Here is a 21272-nt window from a genome sequence, read left to right as displayed (position 1 = left end):
GGTAATGCCTTATATCTGAATTTGCGCCGTCAACAACCTCAGTCTCAACCTCTCACGACTTGGGATCACTACGAATTTAAGACGATAAACCAGAACCAGCATCGTTTTCCACACGACGAGACACTTCTGTGATGGGGCCTGAAGCGCTCGACGCTTTTGCTACGCAAAGCATGCGGCCTGGGGCCATGGAAGCTGCTTCAGCCGATCCAGACAACGCAAATCAAGGAAACACAGAAGACAAAATGGCGAATACGAAAGAAGTGAGCTGCCGTCATTCATCTACTTGCTGGATCGCATCTAAGAACTATAGTCCCAAGGCGGGGAGCCCACTCGACCAGCACTCAACCGCCTCAACACCCCGTTCGGCCAACGTACAGACGGAATCGAATCCACAGCTAAAGCAGTCGAGGGTGTTGTGGAGGGTGTCAAGACAGTCGTGCAGGAAGTCGTTGCTTGGACAGAGAAGAAAGCGGACGAATTAGCCAAATCGGAGGATCACACAGGGCCGTACGATTCTCCAGCGACTGCTGCTGGTGGTACCTCGGACTTCGATGTCATTGCGACGGGCGTATTGCCAGCGACTGTTCCTGTGCAAGAGGATGGGGCCAACAAAAGTGGCTGATGGGCAACGATCGAAGTGCTACCGACCTGGGGTTCTAGGTCGATTTCTACGTTTGCGAGCCTGATGTGGTGAAATATTTTGGCGAGAAAGCGAACTATTCACGACTCACAGGTCAGAGGTTGCTGGAGGGTAGCAATTCAATCGAGCTCAAATCCAGAAGACTCCGCGCACGTAAGACAAGTGATGACGTTTGTAGACCAGACGATCCAGGGCCGCACATCACACCCGTGTCAACGGTACTTAGCATGTCTTCAGATATCGCACGACGTGCAGTCGAAGCTGGAGCCGAGATACCTGCACTAAGAGAAGTGGGGAACCCAAAAGCGGTAAGAACCTCGGCCTTAGCTCGCCAATACACCGACTCGTATCCTCCGGCTCGACTTTGCCGACTTTCTCGATATCTGCATACACTTCTGTTGTCAAGTAATAGAAGAGTACACTTGACACTACAATTCAACACCAAGAATACTGATTGCATTTTCACCTGACGATGGCTACCTCAAAGCACCCACTGCTCCTCGCAGCTGCCGTAACCCATGCCGTGCTTTCTCTTGGCCACACAGTAAGCTTTGCAGAAGCCGTAAGCCAATGACAATGAGACAAAGTAACTGACAATTGCAAAGTCTAAGGGCCTTGAGCAGTTCAAGCATGCTTCTATTAGTGCTCTACCCACCACCCTTCGTGGTGCTGTGAAGGCTGGTTGGTACGAGGGCAGCGGATTCTTCCTTATGATGGGTAAGCTCCGTCCTTTGTCCCAAATTTCCTGTTTTATTATTCGGTCTGTGTTGTTACAGGCCTCAAAACTGACGGTGCCCTTAGCTGTTTTGAACTACAAGTGGGCTCAGACAGGGCTGCTCGACATCTATGACAAAAGCATTGCTGGATTGCTGGTGACTATTCTTGCTGGTGCAGCTGGATCATACTTTCAGTCAGGTGATAAGCCGACTGCAGCTACGTTAGCGGCAGCTGCTGTCCTACAGGGACTGGCCGCGAAGGGAGCTGCTTTGTAGTAGCTGTTTGAATGACAGATCTCTCTGAATTATTCGTCATTACCTCCAGCGTTTGTGAGACTTCACGAACGATAACTCCACAAGGCCGTAGATTCTTCCCGATCAGGTTGAGTCTGTGCATATTGGTGTTTGTGATCAAGTAGGTGTTGATGCGGCGGGCAGCTCAGAGTTGGTTTCAAGGTCGATATATATGTGAAAAACTGTTCATTCGGCAACGGGACGAGTAACTTTTCACATATAATCGTGGTTCTACACGAGAAAACTACATGACAAGGAAATCAGTCACTGTGAGCTAATTCAAGCACGCCTTTGATCACATCGGTAACAGAAAAAAAACCTCCGGTGATCGTTATTACACCCAGTAAGCATGTAAGGCGACCCACTATCCTCATGCTGTACACAATGGGCCAATTGAACTTGATCTGCATAGCGACGCCCTGCCAGGCGTTTCTCGGGCTGGTTCTTAGAATCTCATCGAGCCACACTTTTCCATGCCGCAAAAAGTAAACCAGCATGCCATACACACCATTGCTTCGAAGAGCATGAACTTCTTATGTGCGTGCATAGATCTAGCATTTCAACGTGAAGACCATCTGTCCATTGATCAGCCGTAGCGTGAGCTGAAACAGTTTAGGTACGCATATCCGTAATAATGGCTGAAGACAAAAGTGAATAACATTATCTCATACACTGTAATTGAAAAAAGCTTTATCACGTAGCATTATGATATCTGTAGCTTTTAGTCATTGTGCAACTTGTACCTACCATGGAGTTGTAGAGTAAGTAGGAGCTATGGTGGAGTAGAGTGTTCGGCAATCGGCAACTGGGGTTTTGCTAGCCGGAGTAAGCTTAGTCCTCCGCGAGTGATCTAGTCACCTGCCTAGTCTTTTACCCTCATCTCAACAATCGCATACTGACCCGGGAGAAAACTCCATTCTTAGCAACATCTACCGAGACACATGAGAAAGGGCTTAAGAGCTAGTATCGACGTAGTCGACACATATTGATGGCCAGCGCAGCGCCCATTCAAAACCGGCCATATCGTTCGCACAAGGTGCCCGCCTGCACCAGATGTCGATCGCGCAAAATTCGCTGTCATATCGATATCCCGGGAGAGCCATGTTTATCATGTCGAGAACGCCGGTTAAGATGTCAATATGTGGAATCATCGACCAGTTCACCAACCGAAGATAACAGTGACCGAAAACCTGCAAAACGCCGCAGAATCAGCCAGGACGATGGAATAGAAGGTGGCCCATTGCGGCATCGTGCAGCACCTGTACTGCATAAAGCCACAAATAACCCATCTGCATCCATCATAATGGCATCGCATCTTGCCGAGGATCTTGACATCTTCAATCGACACCTTGCCAAGCATCGCAAGCCGGGGGGTGAAGCTGCGGAGACATCGACGTACCAGACCCTCAACCATGACGTACAAGATCCAATCGTGTACCTTACTGTTCCAAGATTTCGGACAGGACTACCACCTGGCAGCGGATGTGGGCGATCACAGCTGGACATCCTCGAGCAGATCATGGGCCCGTTCAAGCGCGAGGTTGTAGAGCTATACTTCAAGCATCTCCACTACCACTTCCCAGTTCTGGATGAAGAGATGTGTGCGCTGCTACGCAATGGCGAGCTTGATAAGGCTCCAAATAACCTTATGTGTGTCATCTATGCTCACGGATCACCGCTTTGGACAAGATCGGAGACATTGAAGATGCACCCAAAACCAGATGCGCATTACGTTTGGAACAAAGCTATCTCGGCAACATTAGAAGACTTTCTGAGTCCAGGCATGTCGACAATATCAACCGCTATTCTCGACCAAATCGGCCGCCCGTCTGTTTCTATTGTTGGCAACATTACGCTCTGCGGTAAGACTGTTTCGCTTGCACAGACATTTGGCCTGCATCGCGACCCAACTAAGTGGCATATAACGGATAACGAGAGATCCGTGCGAGTTCGGTTGTGGTGGTGCGTACTCATTACAGATACGTGGTCTAGTGTTGCATACGGCGGGCCTCCGCATATCACGAAGGGCTACTATGACGTGCCACGACCGACAGTCAGCTCACTTATTAGTCATAAGGCGAATCAACAACAGAAACAGGCCACCCTTTGTTTTGTCCACTTCTGCGCCTTGACCGAGCTTGTGGGGTCGATTATCCCTCTAATCTACCAAATCGAACCGGACCGGATGCAATTATCACAACAAGTGGCCTACTTCAAACGCGAGCTGAACAATTTGGAGGCTCAGTTACCCACATGTGAGTCATGTTAAACATCGCGGTTTCCTTCAGTCTTATATACTGATCAGAATGTAGGGCTCCCTCTTCCTAATCAGCCGGGATCAAGCAACCTATGGTTCTGTTTCTTATCCACTCGCCTACTTCTTGCCCGCGTGACGCTGCGCTCTGCGGTCTTAGAAGGCGACAGTACACTTGGACGAGACAGAATGCATCAGCTACGCACAGCTTCCTCGGCAGTCCTGGACTTTCTGCTTTCACTTGGCGAACTGCAGTTCCATGATTTCTGGCTCCCATACGTGACACATCTTCTAGTTCATGCCATCACAGTGTCCCTCCGATGCACAGTCGAAACTCAGGATCCGGAGTTACGCAATACATCTGTAGACCGACTCCAAAGGGTCATTGCGCACATCCAACATGCTTTTGATAACTACGACTGGGATTTGGCAATTTACTGTCTCGAGAGATGTGCGGAGCCAGTATCTAGGATTGCATCTTTGAATTCGAGGGAGCCTGCCCCACCGTCCGAGACCGAGATTGCAAGTGTGGCCCCGCTAAATGGACACGACACTGGTATTGAGGTTCCGCCAGTGCCAGCATTCGACGATACGAACTTTCTACTTTCCGATGTCTTGGACCCGAACGCATTCGACTTCTCGTGGGAGGCTCTGTGGGACACTCCTTCCGGCATGACGAACTTTGCCATCTGAAGAACTGTCGTCGTACAGACGTACAAAGATTATCAAGAAGTGGCGGATTCAACTTCTCGCTGGCCTGAGAATGCGGACCGAAACTTGATGCCAAAGTACCCAGCAAATGCTGAAGACCGCCGTGCTGCTGGAGTCGCCTTGAGTGTGTCTTTGCGCAGTCCAAGTCAGACATGCTGAAGGCGTCTCGACTGAGGGCAGCAATGGATGTTATGAGGACATTTCGACCGAACGTAAATCTCTCGGTTTTACAGGATATGAAGGGAGCTGGTTGAACGATGCGCGGATCACCTAATAACGATATGGAAAACAACCAGGATATCGTCAAGTACGATATCCTAACTATTACATAATGATAATGTATCTGTCTCACGAGTAGTGCCGGTGCTATCTACTCTATACAACCATTGCGATTACATCAGGTACAGTGTCAAGAGACACATTGTCACAGGGTTGTAGCAGATTAGGTCGGACATGTGTTGCTGAGTAACATTGCAAACAGGCTCATTCTCATTCGATATGCATAGACGCTTGAAAATACAATCACATACCTCCCATCTGACCTCTCGGTACCAAAGAGCGACATGCCTCCCACGAGTCAATCACAGTCTGCTCAGTCCAACGACCTCCCTCGGTGCATGATAAGTGGGCACCTTCATGTCAAGCGCTGCACCGCTGTATCCCAAGTCCTCACCAGTCAACATAGCGCACTTCTCGCCAATGAGCAGCGCAGTCGAGTACGTGTTGCAGCCGACATTGTCAGGACAGATCGACAGGTCAGCAACCTTAAGGCCCTTAACGCCGTGCACGTTGAGGCGCTCATCCAACACACCATGCTTGACAATGCTATTACCATTCTTGGGCGCCATGGAACAGGTGCCAAGAGAGTGCCAGGTGGTTTCAACGTGGCCTACGAGTATGTCAGTAAGTTTCATGAAGAGACGAGACGATGAGTATCGCGTACGCTTGACCCAGTCTATGACATGCTTGATGTCTTCATTGGTGTAATGCAGATCCTCGAGGACATGTTGCGAGTTGGAGTTAAGGAAGCTTGGGCTCGGAGCCTTGCCCTTTTCGAGTGGCATGGTCCAGGAGCCGTGCTGGATACCGGCGGTAAGATTGCCAGGAAGGGCGTACTACAATATGGTCAGCATGTGCCACAATCAGAAGGGGGAAGCTACTCACGGCGTTGGTGGTGGCCAGGTCCATATCATTTGCTCGGGCAGGACTGTCGAATGCATAGAATGGGTGCATCGATTGCACCTCACCGGCGTACGCATCCATACGGCGTGCTGTCTCACGAGACTTGACGTATCCCCAAACTATTCACCTGTCAGCTTATATTCTCGTGAAGGCTTTGTCAGTACGTACCCATAGGTGCCATATCACGCCTATCGTTCATGAAACCCGCATCGAAGTCGGGAGCATCGTATGGGTTAGGCGAGGTGATGTGAGTCGAACCACGCGAGAACGGATACTCCAGGAAGTGGAACATGGAAAAGAACTTCCCGGGCGGCATGACCATATGATCGCCGAACCAACCAGCAATGACGGAGTAATGCATGACAGGCTTGTCGGGCTTGTCTTTGAAGTAGCTGTCCCAACCGGACCGGAACTCTGGACAGGGCCACTTGTCCATAAGTGTGAGCTCCTCCTCTGTGGGGCGAATCTTGACACCTGCCTCGATACCGTTGGTAGCAAGAGGGCCTGTGCCGTTCAGGTTCCACTGGTCGAAGACTTGTTTCTGAATTGCAGGATCTCCTCGAACAAAGTCATCGAACGACTCGACATGTGGCTTAGCACGGTATGTCGAGAACGTCAAGTAATGATCCTGGAAGTTGAGACCAACACCCGGGAGGTCGACAAGAGGCTTGACGCCAGCCCTGCGGAGCTTCTCTGGGTCACCGATGCCGGATCGCTGGAGAATGAGCGGTGAGCTGAGGGTACCTCCAGAGACGATAATCTGCTTCCTGGCCCTGACAATCTTGGGGGCCAATTGTGCAGGGGACAGAGGCTTGGTAGGAACGACCTGGACACCGACTGCGCGGTCACCCTCGAGGATAACCTTTTCGACCTTGTTGTTGACCATGAGGTGCAAGTTCTGGTGTACGGCGCGAGTGCTGTGAATGTATCCATGGGCAGAATCAGACCGGCGTCCGGTGTCACGGTTGATCCACTTGAGCCAGTGCTCAGCTCCGTGGCCAGTCACCAGATCTTGGAGATCGTCGGTGGTAGGAATGCCTTGAGATTCGGTGGCTCTCAAGAAATCCTCCTTGATGGGGTAAGTGTAGTTGCCAAAAGAAACCTTAATCGGGCCTTCAAATCCGTGGATATCACGGTTGTTGCAGGAGCGCTGGTAGGTCTCATGTTTCTTCATGAGTGGGATAAGCTCCTTGGTTGTCCAGCCTTTGGCCTGGAAGTCATCATAATCGGAAGCAGATGCGCGAGTGTACATCTAGATAGCTGTCAGTAATAGTGGCAAACATGCAATCGTGTAATCTCTACCATGAAGTTGATGGAGGATCCACCTCCTAAGATATGCGCGCAAGGCACAACAGCTCGACGTCCGTCGAGCCATTCGGAAGGCCGTGAATAATAGAACGAGGCAGTCTTGCTATCCAGCTTCATGTTACGCGGGTAGATACCCGGTCGGAATACCCAGGGGTTGTTCAAATTCGACTCGCCCGCCTCAATCAAGAGAACCTGGAGGTTATGGTCCAGGTTTGCCAGTCGCCCAGCGACGACGCAACCACAACTACCTCCACCACAAACGATGATATCAACCTGTCATGGTCAGTCGCTGAGTGAGTAGAGCTACAAGCTGCATACCTCATCTGGGATCGTCATCTTGGTTTTTACCAGGCACAAGTCTTATTCAATTCAGTATTGACCACTGTAGATGTCACCACAGGAGTACAAAGCCAACTGGGCATGATTGCGCAATTGCAGCAGGAAGAACGATCTTTTAAAGCCACCAAACCCCGCTTTTTTGGCTTTTCGGCATCAAGGAGATATGTCACATGAGTATAGACACTAGACGTTTTCAAGGGTATGGCCAGGCAGTATCTAGATCCTGCGTGAGCGAAATGAGGGGATGGTACATGTCTCCAGCCTCAGACCAGGTACTCCATCGTCCTAGGATGGCTAGCCACCGATGTGCAGTCTCAATAGAGATGGCCGGATAACAAGTCTGCGGCTATGTCCACAACAGACGTATACGTTGCATGCGGATCCGCTGCGCCTGGCGCTCGGCCTCGACAATCTTGGTGGAGGCATACGAGCATGATTGGTTCATAGCATCGGCTGATGGAGCGCTTCCAACGCAGTGGATCTATGGCCAGGGTTGTCAGGATCCGCCATGCAAGACTCGTATGCTTGCTACTGTAGTGAGATGCGGAGAAAGTTTGCGACCAGTCAGATTGGAGTTGTCAGGGGACACGGTTACACTGTTTGCAAGATAATTGCGGACCCGGGTCTGCCAGTGCTTGGAGCATCGAATCACAGCGTTGAGATCCGAAGCCAGGCTGCTGACGACGTGGGTATGGAGTTACCGGAAGCTCCCTACGGACCGAATAAGGTGAGAGATTGAACATGAAAGCTGGATAAACTCAGCAGCGACTGCCTCGTCGGTTTAAAGTTCGTACAAACAGACATCCGGTGTCAAAGCCTTACTTGTCTATGCGACATGTTAATGGCGAGAAGAGAACCTCCTGCGGTTATGGCGTAGGACGACATTAGCTCGGAAACTATCAGCGGGGGGCGCACGGGGGTGACGTTAAACCCGCATCAGGTCTTCGCAACGTCTGTGGGCCGAATCTCCTCGTGGAACACACGGCTGTGGGGTGCAGTAGCTTCGTTCTTCTGAGGGGGTTGTGACCTTGGCACCAACACTAATAGCGGGAAGTGCGGGGAATAGGCTAGACAGCCGGTCGTTGCTCTGCTAACAGTACCTTCTTTTCATCTCACATGGAATAAATCTCGAAGTATATCCTGACCATTGATATAGTTGTAGATGCCCTGGGGGCGTAAACAACGTTTGAAAACTGTGCTGGGGATTGCCCACCCTTGTTATCATTCATAGCAGTAGCTTTTGTGGGAACATGGGCGGCTAAACTCGAGTGGGGTGCATGCTAAACGTTGGCTGGGGGGTTCCTTGAAGGTATGGATCGAGTCGATACGGTTCAGGCGGATCGCGCATAACTCGAGATTGTCCGTGACGCAGCCATATTCTACCGAACCGGAAGCAGCGGACACTGTATTGCGGCCAGCTCTCTACTTGCATTGTCCACACATGCCACTGGAGTACTGATCACTTCTAGGACTGTAAAACTAGCGCACATTCTCGTTACTTTGGAAAAAAGAGGGGCCTAGGAAACAATAGACTTTTCAGCGCTTCCTCGACACGGGAGGCGGATTCGATGCTACTGCATCGTCCTTGATTCAATTGAAAGACTAACTCCGATCTATGAAGATTACGGGAAGCTTATGCCCTCCGCTATGAGGCGACAACCATGAGCGGTTGGTTTTCCCCGTTGTAATGAAAAAAGGTATTCCCAACTCCATGGAGCATGCATGTTCTTACGAAAAGAGAAAATTCTGTCAAAGGCTACGAGTGTGACCTTCGCAACTTAGTGTGAATACCGAGACCCGGCAACCAGGTACCGCTCAGATGATCTCGTGTCGCTCCCACCCAGTGGGCTTCTGGTGCGCAAGATCTTTGCTTGGATGTGGCTTTGTCACGTCCTTGTACTCGCTCGCGTAGGGGTTCGGGTCTTCTTTCTGGTCGAGATTGCCGAGGGTGTGGTTCACTTCCCGATGCTTGCTCTCATCTGCACGAACTAGGTTCATGTTAGTCGGTGCCGTCAAGCCAGGGGCGTTTCGTGGTATGCTTACTGTACAGTAGTAGATCTCGCATAGTGCGGTGACCTTCGGGCATGTTCCAGTACTCGATTGCGATGTCGGGAACCTGCAGCTTCTCCCATTTAGGCAGACGCCCTGCATCGAGGTCTTGGATTTGGCGTGTGTACGTAAAAACGGCTTCTTCTTCGAGGTACCCAACAAAGCGGTGGACGAAGCGAGGGCTGATGAGATACGCAAAAAATAACGCATTACACCAAACTCCCTGGGCGCCCAGAACCATGAGGCGCATGAACAGACCAGGCTTACTCATCTTCATGAAGGTGAGCAAGTGCATCCGTTCGTTGTAGCTCTCTTCGAGCAGTGTTTCGATCCTGGATTCTAATCAATATCACCACAGAGCGCAGACGGGTTCAAAACTTACCATCCGTTGTCTCGTTTCATGCGCCTCATTGAGTTAAGATGCCTGATCATACCTGCAACCATTCCAGGTACGCCAGCTACGCTCTCAAGGAAGACGTTTCTAATCATGTACTTCTCTTCAGTCATAGCACCGTCCTTGTGCTTATAACCTGTAGCCACATCCAAGCCCCATCGAAGTACCCTGGTAGCAAGAAGAGCAGCCTTGTCTGAGGTTGTCTGACTTTCTCTATGAGCGACGGTGACTGCGTTCATCTGGTCCTGGTTGAATGCTGGTAGATGTGTCAGTGTATATCTTCTATAGAATCGATGTTTGCATACCCGGATGAGGCCATGCCGCCGGCGTTCTCCTCACCAATTCTGTTTCTTTCTTCTCGAAGAACTTTTGGATCTTGGGGCTTTCTGACGAGGAAAAGTGGCGTTGACCAGCTGGGGCCAGCTGAACATGCTGGGCAACCACGAACGTAGGTCGTATCGAGCAGCTATTGAAGGACTTCAGCAGCTGAGCTGTCGCATACCCAGAGGCAGCGGACCCTCGTGAAGCTAGCCTGGTAGCAATCATTGGTGATCGTGTGGTCAATATGTGTTGTTTCTGTAGTGGTGGATACTAATGGTGAGCCGAACTTCAGATTGAGGCACGCAATGGCGCCTTATATGGTTAAGGGATTGGTGCGCAAGTTTCTAAAACGAGCTGCAGGTCAGAAACTGCCTCAATCTGGTAACTGCAGTCGACGTAGTCATCAAAGGGTGAAGCAGGAAATGCAGGGCTGAACGGCCACCGGTGGATCATCATTGTAGCGCGCCTCAACCAGACCGTCCAATAGGATTTGCTGTTTGAGTCACGTAAGACGTGTACGGTCGCGTGCAGAAGAAAGGTTTTGGTGTTTGGTGGCTGTGGAAGGGTCATGACGATAACTGGCCGGGAACGCTACCTCAGCTGCGAACGGCCAAAGACGCTGCAACGTGCCCGAGAGCACGCAAAGTACCCGGAAATCTGTCTCGGCGACCCATATAGTCTCCGGTGCGTACTCTAGGAGCCGTGTCACTCACTAGGATTTACGAGTTGCCCTCGCCAAGGCTCCCGAAAGGACAAGCATACCGTTTGAGGCCTCCGATAGATTCTCGCTCGGCGTATCGGCGACCATCAACGGGTCGCCGTTGCCTCTACTACTAGTGTCGAAGCCAGCTTCGACATCGTACATTACTTGGTACCTATGTACTCACAGCTCGACTGTCGAAGTCTTATAATGGGTACCTTCTGATCTTTGCAGACTTGCTGGCATGCCCTTCATATCGTCTTGCGCCTCACAAGGCTGCCTTGCGCGGGGTTGCTGCGCTTACTAGGTGTGACAAATGCGCTTTGGCTTGCATTTCACAGGATCATGCACATGCTCGAGGAATGCCTGATCAGACAAAGGGAGACAAAGCTCGTGAGAGACGATATTGGTTTACTATCGCGCGCAGTTGTTCCGTAATCCCGTTCTCTCTCCCGCGCCTGCTTTCGACAAGGCTTTTTGTCTTACTGTACAGTGAAGCTGCTTTCGCCACTCTTCGATGAGATGTCACTTTGCTCTACAGTTGAGACGGACGCTGCTGGAGGGCCCTTGTTCAGGTGTTGAACAAAGTCCTTCAGTTGGTCAGCACTGCCCTGCGCCTCGCCTTGTACCTATTCAAGATGAGCGTTGTGTAGACAGACACATCAAGATGGAAGACACTCACGGTGCCGTCTGAGGAATTTGTCACGAAGCCCGTGACGCCAATGCTCTTGGCCTGCTTCTGGGTGTAAGATCTAATAGCTTGGTTGAGTCACTTGACCGAGCATTCAAGTGACTTCACATACCTGAAGTTGACACCTCATTGTATCGTTAGCAGGGGACAAGCAAATTTGGTTATCGGTCTTACCTTGCACCTCACCATCAACAGTGAAGGAGATCTGCGATATCAGCTCTATTATAATCCGTGAAACCACAATGACGTACTCGCTTGTCAGACATTCTGGTGGCTGCTGTGAAGAATCGTTTCATTCGAGGGTCGGCTAGACAACAAGTGCTACGAGTGCTACAAGTTCCAGAGAGCGATGGATTTGCTCAGCTGGCGTCTTTTCGTGCCTCTTTGCGACACTGCTGTCCTCTAACGCAGGTGCGCAACGTCATGGTGAAAGAACGCGCGCCCGGTAATTGGACAGCAAGGGTCTACCCGCCGCCAGAAATGCGGGACCCGTTGAGCTCAAGGAAGACCACCACTGGCATTGGTACAGCCTAGACGACCGCAAATGGTTTCATACCGGCCTGCATGCCAACTCCGAGGCCATACCGCCGCACGCCCACTTTTCACTGCTGCCGACGGTCGCGTGCGTGATGCTTGAGCTCTCACGCTAGTGTCGCAAAACAACGCGACAGGGCTCGCGTCGCTAGGTAATCAAACACCCCTTTCGACACACATGGCAACTCCCGTGATTCACCCATGAACATTTGCAAGCATCGGCCAGACTGCACTTTTGCAGCTCCACCGCGCATGTCCGCACCAAAACACCCACGTAACTGACCCCGAGTCTACAAACAACATCCACTGCAAGCACCCATCGACATCCCTGCCATCCCAACATGGATTCGATGCCCACGCCCCCACCAGAGCGAGGCTCTTCGCCTGAGCCATGGGCCACACCAGGCCTTGCGCTGAACGCAGTGCCGCAACTCGACCGCTCCGTATCGACAGCCTCGAGCGTATCGTCTCGTTCAGTGGGCTCCCGGCTTTCCGAGAGCGGCTTGCCGGGGAAGAGGCGGGGTTATATGCGGCCAGAGGGGACACAGTTTTCAGATTCGGCGAAGAACAGAGAAAGCGTTATGAACCTGGGAACCATCGCACATCTGCAGTATTACTTTGCGAGGACTGGGCTGCTTGATGCCGCCACCGGACGAGTAGCAAGGACTAGGAAGTCGGGCTCCAGAAGCCCTGGTGGCACCGAAGTGGGGGGCGACGTAGCCATATTGTCGCCTGTGTCGCCGTCTCTCGCAGCTTACGATTTTGGAGAGAGTATAGTTGAATCGCCACGCGATGAGACGGCCTCTATGGACTGGGAAATTGCCGAGCCCATGATGCTACCGCCTACCGTCAGCACTTACAAGCAGAATCCCGTTTATGTACCACCGCCCCCGGATATGACAGTACTGCGTCGCGAACTGCGCGAGGCGCTCGACGAAGCCAACAAGCATCTGCAAGAGCTGGAGAAAGAATTTAATCGGGGTGACCCTGCAGCGAGCGGCGGTTCGGGTCCTCGCTCGGCGGATGCAGCCGGCTGGCATGAGATCCAAGGTCTGAACCTATTGGATGTCTCCACTTTGGCTATCAGAGCTGCAAAGAACTACTACACTGCACACGAAGAGCCACAGCGACTATATGCTATCAAGGCAGAGCGCGAAATTCGCAAAGAACTCTACGAAGTCTTGGAGGTGCTGAAACGTTTGGCTATCCGGAATTTTGCCAACGGTGTGCAGCCCTACGAAGTCACGCAGATCAAACAATGGATAGATGATATTGGCGACTTGCTCGACACTGAGGAAGAGAAGGAGCAGCTGGAGCATGCGGAGCGGGAGAGTTGGGCCTGGCGTGAGGGCGACTGGTCAGGCCGGGAGCGTGAGAGGGAGCTGATGTTCTTGAGGTCTTTTGATAACGATGCAATCCCTCTGCCTGACTGGATGGAGCCCACTGAGAGCAGTCCTCAAACACCGTTCCTGCTGTCTTTGCAGAACGGCCTTCGACTTGTCCACCTACACAACAGCCTGGTCAGGAAATCACGTCGCCACTTTGGAGAGATCAAACAGCACCATACCGACACAGCGAAACCGTATCGATGTGCCGACAACCTGCGGTACTGGGTCAAGGCCGCAGAGCTCCGCTGGGACATCAAATTGGATGTCGATGTGCTTGGCATCGTTCAAGGCAACGAATTGGCTGTGTGGCGACAATTTGATGCTGCTGTTCTGGCGTGGTGTCAAGGCGTGCGCGAAGAGATCACTTCAGAGTGGCTGAGGCAGAAGAACCAGCCACGCGCTCCGACTCTGCACATTCGCAACCCCAGCATCGAGGCGAGCGTGTAGGAGCAGAGGCCGAGAGCAGACGGACCTCGGTTGGATTGGTGCTGCGACGCATCTGCGGACATTTTCTATATCTCCTTCATTGTCTGTGTTCCCACATACGAGTACCTAATTTGTACAAAGCCGCCCTACAGCCGCCGGATCGCGCTAGAAGGCATCGTGTGGCCAGGGCTGGAGTGCCTCTGACAGACGACGACTGTACGGGCGATGCACTCCCATATTTTTTCCTCCTCGACCGGAGCCAGATACCCCATTTTAGCAGCACTAGCATCGCTGCAGTAGCGTAGCATTTACATAGCCAAGCGGCCTCGCGCCATTTCCCCACTGACGGTGCGGAACAACGCCTATAGTGAACGTGTCCTATTGCTCCACGGAAGCGGCCGAGAGGGCAGCGAGGAAATGAGGGTATCCCAGGATACGGGACACGGACGCAGTTGGTGGCGTTTGAGATGACATTGATAAACTTCTGGAAACAGGGGTCAAGCTAGTGAAGATTGCGGTTCGCCGGAGCCGAGTGTCAGGATGGCGGACAGCCGTTCTGAGTGAAACAGCAGTGTCGGCGGCGCAGAGGCGGCGGGACAACGCTGGAGGCTGCAGGCGGGCGAGTGCACCCACACATACACGCAAGTCGCGGACGTCCACGTTGCTCTCCCTCCGCTCACGGCTAGGCTGCTGCACGCAGTGTTGTTTGTTGACAGGCGCCACTAGCGAACGCGACTTCCCCGACCGAGCCCGCCCTGGTCCACCACCGGTCCACCAGCTCCCTGCACCGTCCGCACAGTCGCTGCTTCCTCTCCCTCCCATGACGCAGAGCAGCTCCCGCGGCCCAGCAGCAGCAGAGAATGACCCCATGAACAACCTGCGTGCGCTGCAACCGGCCGACAGCCCCCCGAAGCGTGAGGTGGCAGCGACACCGCCTAATCCCGCGCCAGCGAACAGCACCGCCAGCAGCGCCAGCACCGCCAGCACCGCATCGTCGCCCCCGCGCACCCAACTCCGGCGCACTGCCTCGAACAGCAGCAGCATCCTGGAGAGCACCACCAAGCTCGCCCGCAACGTCTCCCCTGCCCTACTGGCGCGCATGAAATTCCTCAACCACGCCAGCGACACCGCCAGCGCCAGCAAGTTTGCGCCAGCCCCGACGTCGATTGGCCGCATTGCCGAGGAGAAGATCAAGCAGCTCGACGACTTCCACTCGACCAAGCGCACCTTCAGCATCGAGCGCCGCGGCACCACCTGGAGCAGCGGCACCGGCAGCCAGCTGGGCACGCCGCTGATCCCGCAGCTGACGGGCGAGAGCGTCCCTCCGCTGGTCATGGAGCGCGACCTGGAGAGCGACATCAGCAGCGTCGTCAGCACCAGCGACCGCGTGCTGCCCTCCGAGTCCGACGTCGAGAACGACCATGTGCTCGACATGCAGAAGTACCGCCTGCCCGACATCACCAAGACCAAGACCCTGAGCCAGACCATTGCCGAGCCCGACGCCGCCCCTGTCGCCCATGTCGACCGCCCACCCACCCCGCCGCCCAAGGACACCCCGTCCCCGCACTTCGAGGACGAGGTGTCGGTGCTCGACTCCAACAACACCGTCGACGTCGCCTCCTACTTTTCCCACCGCCACCTCCACCGCACCAACTCCATCTACACCCTGTCCAAGGCGAGCTTCACCAACCAGATCCAGCAGCTGACGTCGATGAAGCTCCCGCCCACCACCATTGCCTCCGAGATCACCGCGCTCCCCTCGTCCACGCTCGCCGGCCGCGCGCTGCACAGCTCCGCGAACGATATCCGCCGGTGGATGGCCAAGGCCACAGAGGTGCTCAACGGGCTCGATGCCGACGACGACGTCGAGTGGGCTGCGGCTGCAGGGAGAGAGGGTCTCGCTGATGTCGATGCTGCTATTGGCAAATTCGAGGGCCTGGTCACCGTCTACATCACCGCCATCGAAGACCTGCAGTCGCGACCAGACATTTCAGCGCTGCCGCTGAAGGACCAGACTACTCTCGTCACCCAGATGGAAGAGATCGTTGGCAACTGGAGCGAAATCAAGCGCACACTCAAGGGCATCAAGAACCAGGTCGAGATTGCCATGGAATGGGAAGAGCTCTGGAACTCTGTACTAGGCGAGATTGGTGCTGAGGTCGAGACACTGAGCCGTCTGGTGTTCGAGATGGAAGAGCGCCGACATCGTGTCATATCTGACTCGGTCGCCGAGTCTGCAGAGAAGTTTGACATTGCTGATCTCGAAACCATTGTAGAGGAGACACCGCGCCAGAACCGGACGCAGAACAACCGGCTTAGTATGCCGCCTACACTCACCGTCATGTCGCCAACCTCTCCCATCCCTCAGATTGAGCAGGAGAGCTCGCGCCTCCTTGAGATCTTTGCCAAGCTACAGCCACTGCGTGCCTCGCTGGACTTCCTTCCCATGCGACTAGCTTCGTTTGAGATGAGAGCGAGCAACATGTTCCCATCTGCGTGTGATGAACTGATGCGTAGGAAAGACCACCTAGAGAAGCAGGAGAAGAACCTGGAAGCCGAAGCAGATGCCCTGAGAGAGGAACTTGGCGAAGACAAGTGGGTGCACAGCTTCAGACAGGCTGGCAGCAAAGCTGTAGCCATGTATGACTCGTGCATGAAGAGTATCGAGAGGCTGCAGCAAGCTATCAACGACGCTGACGAGGAGAAGCTTGGATCACGCATCTCCACATATCAAGATAAGAGAGACCACTACCCACCTTCCATGAAGAGAGTGCTCGAGTTGATCGATATCGAGATGAAGCACAGGTCCACTGTCAACGGCGAGATCCTGCGCATTCAACAAGATGTTCGGCAGAAGATGTCAGACTTGGAGGCGGGGATTGAGCGAATGGACGCCATTCTTGACGAGGTGCCTGCATCACGCAAGCTGCGCGACTCTGTTTCCACTGTCCTCTCTATGCGTACCGAAGCTTCCTCCACCGCCGAAACTCCTAGTAGTTCTCCGGCATCGAGCGTCGTAATGAGCCGCAAGGGTAGCGACTATGGAATTGTGACGCCCGCAGGCCGGAAATCACGTCAGTCCAGTACCTCCACAACGAAGTCGTCTGCTCCTCCGAACCGCCGATATTCGAGCTTGCCCGTCATCCCAGGAAGCGTACCTCGCAAGTCACTGCCTTCTACGTACTTGGAGCCGACAATTGCTCGAACAATGGCAAGCACACCAACACGCATGTCCCGCTCATCGACCCCTGCGACAGAGCGCCCTGCGCACAAGCCGCGGTGGAACACAAGTACCAAAGTGAACGACACGGCTGTCAGTCATTATTACAAGGCACTACCTGCGACGCCACTAAGAAGTGCTTCGGGACAATCGTCGATACCCGTTCGAAGTGCGCTGGGCCGAACCTCAATGCTTTCGCCTTCTCCATCCGCTCAGTCCACTGCCGCAACGCCCATGAAATCGTCAATGAGACGTCCTCTGGCGAGCACGCTGCAAGCACCCGCTACGCCACTCAAAAGCCCGACCTTTGCGCATGGCACGCCTTCTACTGGAACCCCCAGTTCTATTCGTCGTGTGACAATCGCGGATGATGACAATAGCCCTCCTACCGAGGAGAGCCCCGTTTCTCGGCGCACCACTCGCCCGCCAAGCGCAATGAAAAGTCGCCGCACCAGTCTTTTGCCTACCCCTGCGTCACGAACTCTCTCAACCACGCTGTCCACCCCGGCTTCGACACCTGCTCGAACGACCAGCAGACTGGGCAACACTGAGGAGGGCAGGAGGAGCAGGGCCGGTGATGGCCGATCCAGCCGCGTCAGTGGTCGACAGTCGAGCGCAGGGGATAGGCCGGGCTGGAGATAGGCTCTTACAAGGCGACCATATCTTCTCGACGTCTGAGGAGCGCAACCTTCTCGTACTTCGTTCTTACGGACCCTGGCTGGTCCACTCCCTTCTACACGCCCCTGCAAAGGCTATGGTCACGTCACCTAGCATTACATCACGCGGGGCAGTTTGTTACATGGCACATGGATTGCATGTGCCGGCGTTTATGGTGGATGGGAAAGCGTATCCTATACCCTGGTGTTTGATTCTTGATTTATCGCTTTTGTTTTCGGAGACAGCACGCATTGCACAACCATGGACAACGTTGAGCATTGCACAACAGACACGCGACTGTACACCAAACTGTAGATTTCCCGCTGACAGAGTATTTGAGTAGAGAAGAGAACTAATCGCGTCACGAGCGCCTGCGCACATGGTCGTAGAGATAGAGATATTAAGCAATCAACATGTCAGTTGGCGTCCATCTTTACAGCCGATGTGCCGGTTTCCTCATAGGCCCCCTTGTGGCTTGTCCAGTACACTTCCACGCATGCTCGTTGAGCTTATAGTCACCCTCGTTACTCCTGTGTATCTGCATATTGTCCTTGAAGACGTCTTTGTCATGATGCTTGTCGCACCTCCCTATCCCGTAGAACCTCTCCCCAACCCGCAGCACCTTCCCCACCGGCCGGCCCACCACACACCGCTTCATCCCCGGCTCGTCACCCGGCTGCTGCAGTCGCTCGGGCGCAGGCAAGTACTCCTCCATGAACGCAGGCACATTGTCAGGCGCAGTACCTGCAGCGGACGGCATCACCGTGTCGCTCCCGCCGCTCGTCTTGCAAGACCAATCTCCGCCCTGTCCTTGTGGCGCCCGCCCGTACTGCAGCAAGTTCAACTCGCTTTCGATCTCGGCCAGGGCTGCGTACTGGTGCTGCATGTCTTGCAAGGCGGATTGGAGCACGCCATAGCACGCTGAGCGGGCACGTGCTAGACGCGCGATATCGGCTTGCTCACTGAGTGTCCATGGATGAGGGTTAGGCAAGGGAAAATGAGGTGTGTGTTTGGGACTATTGGTGTCGAGCTCGAAACACGGGGTTGTGTTGGGGGTTTGCGGTCTTGGTGGCAGTGAAGTATGGGGTGCGTTGGTCGATACTTCTGGGAGCACATCAGAATTCCCGCAATGCAATAGTCCGGGGATATGGGTCGAGTGTTGGGGTTGACTGAATGCTGCGTCTGTCTGCATCTGAAACCGTGCAACTTGCTGTTCATAGCCCTGTGGCATGATGGTTGCCAAATTGTGTAAACCATTGTAGCTATAGCACTGACCTGCATGGTGCAGGCCGTGCCATGGTGACACTGACCACGGAGCTGGCGTATAAGGCCAGAACCAAGATCTTGCTTCCATTCCCTCTTCTTTTTTGTTATGATGTTTGTTATGATGTTTGTTCAAGAGCGCAACTGTTGAGATGCTGTCTCCGTTGCTGCAAGACCTGTAGCTATAGACAGTTATTGCCATTTCCACAGCGGAAACTAAGGGGTTAGGTATATATACTACTCCACGAGTGTTGCCAGCAGGCGACAGCGCAGGAGGTATACGTCCATCTGCGCTGCGCGTGAGCGCAGCGAGTAAATCCACATGTTACCTACGTGTTAAAATAATCATCTGACCACCATTTTGGCCAGAAACATGTAGTACTCTTCATGTGTGTTAGCGAGATGTCTTGTACAGCGTATGGCAATGGAGCTAGAATGTGAAGAATGGGGGCTGGCGGGGAGATTTCTTTTTTGTGACGTATGAAGCGCTATCGCCACGTTGTACCCACTCGATGTTGTGCAATAGCTGTAATATAAAGCGAGCTAGTAGCCATCATGAAAGTAGAACCAGCGACCCATCCACATTTACGTGATTTAAAGAAGTTGGTGGTGGAGGGAGTGTTTGTAGGAGGGTTTGAAAATTCTTGTATTGGGGAAGCTCTGTCACGCGGGATGCCAAGTGAAGGCGACTAAGGATCCAACTTTGCTTATGCATTTACCGGTTTCCTTCACGGAGACGATTATAGGACTAGCCGTGTAACAAGTCGAGTCGGGCACATCTCGTGTGACCAGACAGCGCGCTTGCGCGGATGGTTCTGGGTCTCTGATCAAAGTCAAGAGATGGGACTTCGTGCTATCACAAAAGTCCAAACGCGCTCGCTAACCTCTGTAGCTCTGGTTCAAACTGTCCATGTAACGGTGCAATCTCGTCACTCAAACACCGTCGAGATAATGCTCTGATACGTCTAATGCCGCTCTCGAAATAACCACGTTCCTTGGCTTGCTTGACTGCCTCTGGTCCCACCAACCTTTTAAGTTGACGTGCAATGATCATAGACTTTTCTTGTGGGGTAGCGTTCTTGAACTCTTCAACATCAGATACAGGCAATCTCGATTTTTCGTTGTTCAAATCGCCAGCTACCCTGTCTACGAGTGCCTTGAGGGGCCTCAGATCATCTTCGAAGATGCGCGCAGTCTCTTTTCTCTGTTGCGTCAAGCGCGCCAACAACGCGTCACAGTCGGCTTGCAGGTCAATATTCGAGTTCCACGTCAGTTTCTGAAGCTCGAGTATGGATTGCATTTGCCCGTAGGCGCGCGTTGCGAGGTAGTATGCATCCTCTGTGGGCTTGACTGCCGTGTAGATGGAGATTAGAATCCAGTCTCTCTGTATCTCGTCTGCGTTTTTGATGTCCAGCTCATGCACCCATTGTTCAAATGTGTGCCTTGGCTGACTGACACCTGCCAGCGACAATATGCTTCTCTGCGCTTCGTCAGTGTGATGACTCAAAGTACTCGCAAAAAGTCAATGGTTATGTCTTACATATGCTAGAAGACTTCTAATTTGTTGTTGACCGTTATTGAAAATGTCCTTCATCACAAGTATCTGTCTGTTCAGAGTGGTTGATAAAGCATCGAGGGCGTCTCTTCGCTCGTCGAAACATTTTGCACACTCGCGCCAGGCTGATATTATATCCGGTTCTATATCGGCCATATTTGTTGTTTTGGTTCGACGAAGATCAAGTTTGTGAAGAACCATAGTACTAGTAGTGACGGTTCCTCCAACGACGCCCTCGAAGAGCTCGCCTGTGAGGATATCGACTGCAAGTGTCTAGGCGGTCTGAAGGCCGGCGTTTACTGCGGCAATTGCCACCAACCCTCTTCCACCTGTGGGGTACTCGTGATCGAGAGAGTCAACGGACATACCCTCTAGTGCAGTATCAAGGGCGGCAGCTGTAGTTGTGACGTTACGAACGATTGAGGCAAGATGGATCGCGGTGCAACCGGTTGAAGGCTCAGATTTGATATGGATAGCGGAGCTGTCGCTGAGGGGATGTGCGACTCACCCGACGAGCTGGGAAATACAAGCTGGTACTCCATCGGTTCCAGTGAATGAGCAGCTAGGAGAAAATTCCGGCCCAAAGTTAGTAACAGGTACTGCAAATCGATACAACTAGATCATAGCTAC

The 21272-nt window shown here is 53.0% G+C and overlaps 9 protein-coding genes across 9 annotated transcripts; 5 read left to right on the top strand and 4 right to left on the bottom strand.

Annotated features, from left to right (window-relative positions):
- Positions 1 to 170: 170 nt before the first annotated feature.
- On the top strand, positions 171 to 860 carry C7974DRAFT_348435 (uncharacterized protein; the record flags this gene model as incomplete). The annotated part of the gene is made up of 2 exons (XM_046139410.1): positions 171 to 260; positions 311 to 860. 2 exons carry the CDS (start codon positions 171 to 173, stop codon positions 620 to 622), a joined length of 402 nt encoding a protein of 133 aa, XP_046002689.1. The 3' UTR covers positions 623 to 860.
- A 142-nt stretch (positions 861 to 1002) lies between these two features.
- C7974DRAFT_10343 (uncharacterized protein) lies at positions 1003 to 1771 on the top strand. The gene is made up of 2 exons (XM_046134883.1): positions 1003 to 1184; positions 1246 to 1771. The coding sequence occupies exons 1-2, from the start codon at positions 1113 to 1115 to the stop codon at positions 1630 to 1632; spliced, it is 459 nt and encodes a 152-aa protein (XP_046002688.1). The 5' UTR covers positions 1003 to 1112; the 3' UTR covers positions 1633 to 1771.
- A 768-nt stretch (positions 1772 to 2539) lies between these two features.
- C7974DRAFT_325117 (C6 transcription factor-like protein) lies at positions 2540 to 5092 on the top strand. Its single transcript, XM_046138963.1, has 2 exons — positions 2540 to 3905; positions 3963 to 5092. The coding sequence occupies exons 1-2, from the start codon at positions 2639 to 2641 to the stop codon at positions 4595 to 4597; spliced, it is 1902 nt and encodes a 633-aa protein (XP_046002687.1). The 5' UTR covers positions 2540 to 2638; the 3' UTR covers positions 4598 to 5092.
- C7974DRAFT_325115 (alcohol oxidase p68) lies at positions 5093 to 7521 on the bottom strand. The gene is made up of 6 exons (XM_046138962.1): positions 7424 to 7521; positions 7100 to 7378; positions 5966 to 7049; positions 5780 to 5916; positions 5559 to 5730; positions 5093 to 5504 (listed from the first exon to the last, which is right to left on the bottom strand). Exons 1-6 carry the CDS (start codon positions 7439 to 7441, stop codon positions 5197 to 5199), a joined length of 1998 nt encoding a protein of 665 aa, XP_046002686.1. The 5' UTR covers positions 7442 to 7521; the 3' UTR covers positions 5093 to 5196.
- A 1738-nt stretch (positions 7522 to 9259) lies between these two features.
- On the bottom strand, positions 9260 to 10433 carry C7974DRAFT_300973 (alternative oxidase-like protein; the record flags this gene model as incomplete). Its single annotated transcript, XM_046137826.1, has 4 exons — positions 9260 to 9432; positions 9488 to 9825; positions 9876 to 10143; positions 10193 to 10433. 4 exons carry the CDS (start codon positions 10431 to 10433, stop codon positions 9260 to 9262), a joined length of 1020 nt encoding a protein of 339 aa, XP_046002685.1.
- Positions 10434 to 11390: 957 nt separating this feature from the next.
- On the bottom strand, positions 11391 to 11865 carry C7974DRAFT_429914 (Acylphosphatase-like domain-containing protein; the record flags this gene model as incomplete). Its single annotated transcript, XM_046144671.1, has 4 exons — positions 11391 to 11537; positions 11591 to 11667; positions 11774 to 11804; positions 11851 to 11865. The coding sequence occupies 4 exons, from the start codon at positions 11863 to 11865 to the stop codon at positions 11391 to 11393; spliced, it is 270 nt and encodes an 89-aa protein (XP_046002684.1).
- A 166-nt stretch (positions 11866 to 12031) lies between these two features.
- On the top strand, positions 12032 to 14006 carry C7974DRAFT_10073 (uncharacterized protein). The gene has a single exon (XM_046134837.1). It carries the CDS (start codon positions 12475 to 12477, stop codon positions 13966 to 13968), a length of 1494 nt encoding a protein of 497 aa, XP_046002683.1. The 5' UTR covers positions 12032 to 12474; the 3' UTR covers positions 13969 to 14006.
- Positions 14007 to 14539: 533 nt separating this feature from the next.
- Positions 14540 to 18306, top strand: C7974DRAFT_382524 (cortical protein KAR9-domain-containing protein). Its single transcript, XM_046140685.1, has one exon. The coding sequence runs from the start codon at positions 14768 to 14770 to the stop codon at positions 17807 to 17809; it is 3042 nt and encodes a 1013-aa protein (XP_046002682.1). The 5' UTR covers positions 14540 to 14767; the 3' UTR covers positions 17810 to 18306.
- On the bottom strand, positions 18258 to 20798 carry C7974DRAFT_407641 (uncharacterized protein; the record flags this gene model as incomplete). Its single annotated transcript, XM_046143255.1, has 3 exons — positions 18258 to 18786; positions 20116 to 20567; positions 20628 to 20798. The coding sequence occupies 3 exons, from the start codon at positions 20796 to 20798 to the stop codon at positions 18258 to 18260; spliced, it is 1152 nt and encodes a 383-aa protein (XP_046002681.1).
- Between the last annotated feature and the right edge of the window lie 474 nt (positions 20799 to 21272).

The sequence above is a fragment of the Boeremia exigua genome (genome assembly GCF_020726555.1).
Source record: "Boeremia exigua strain MPI-SDFR-AT-0100 chromosome Unknown C7974scaffold_1, whole genome shotgun sequence".
Classification (NCBI taxonomy): Eukaryota; Fungi; Ascomycota; class Dothideomycetes; order Pleosporales; family Didymellaceae; genus Boeremia; species Boeremia exigua.
This window is presented reverse-complemented; position numbering and strand designations above follow the sequence as displayed.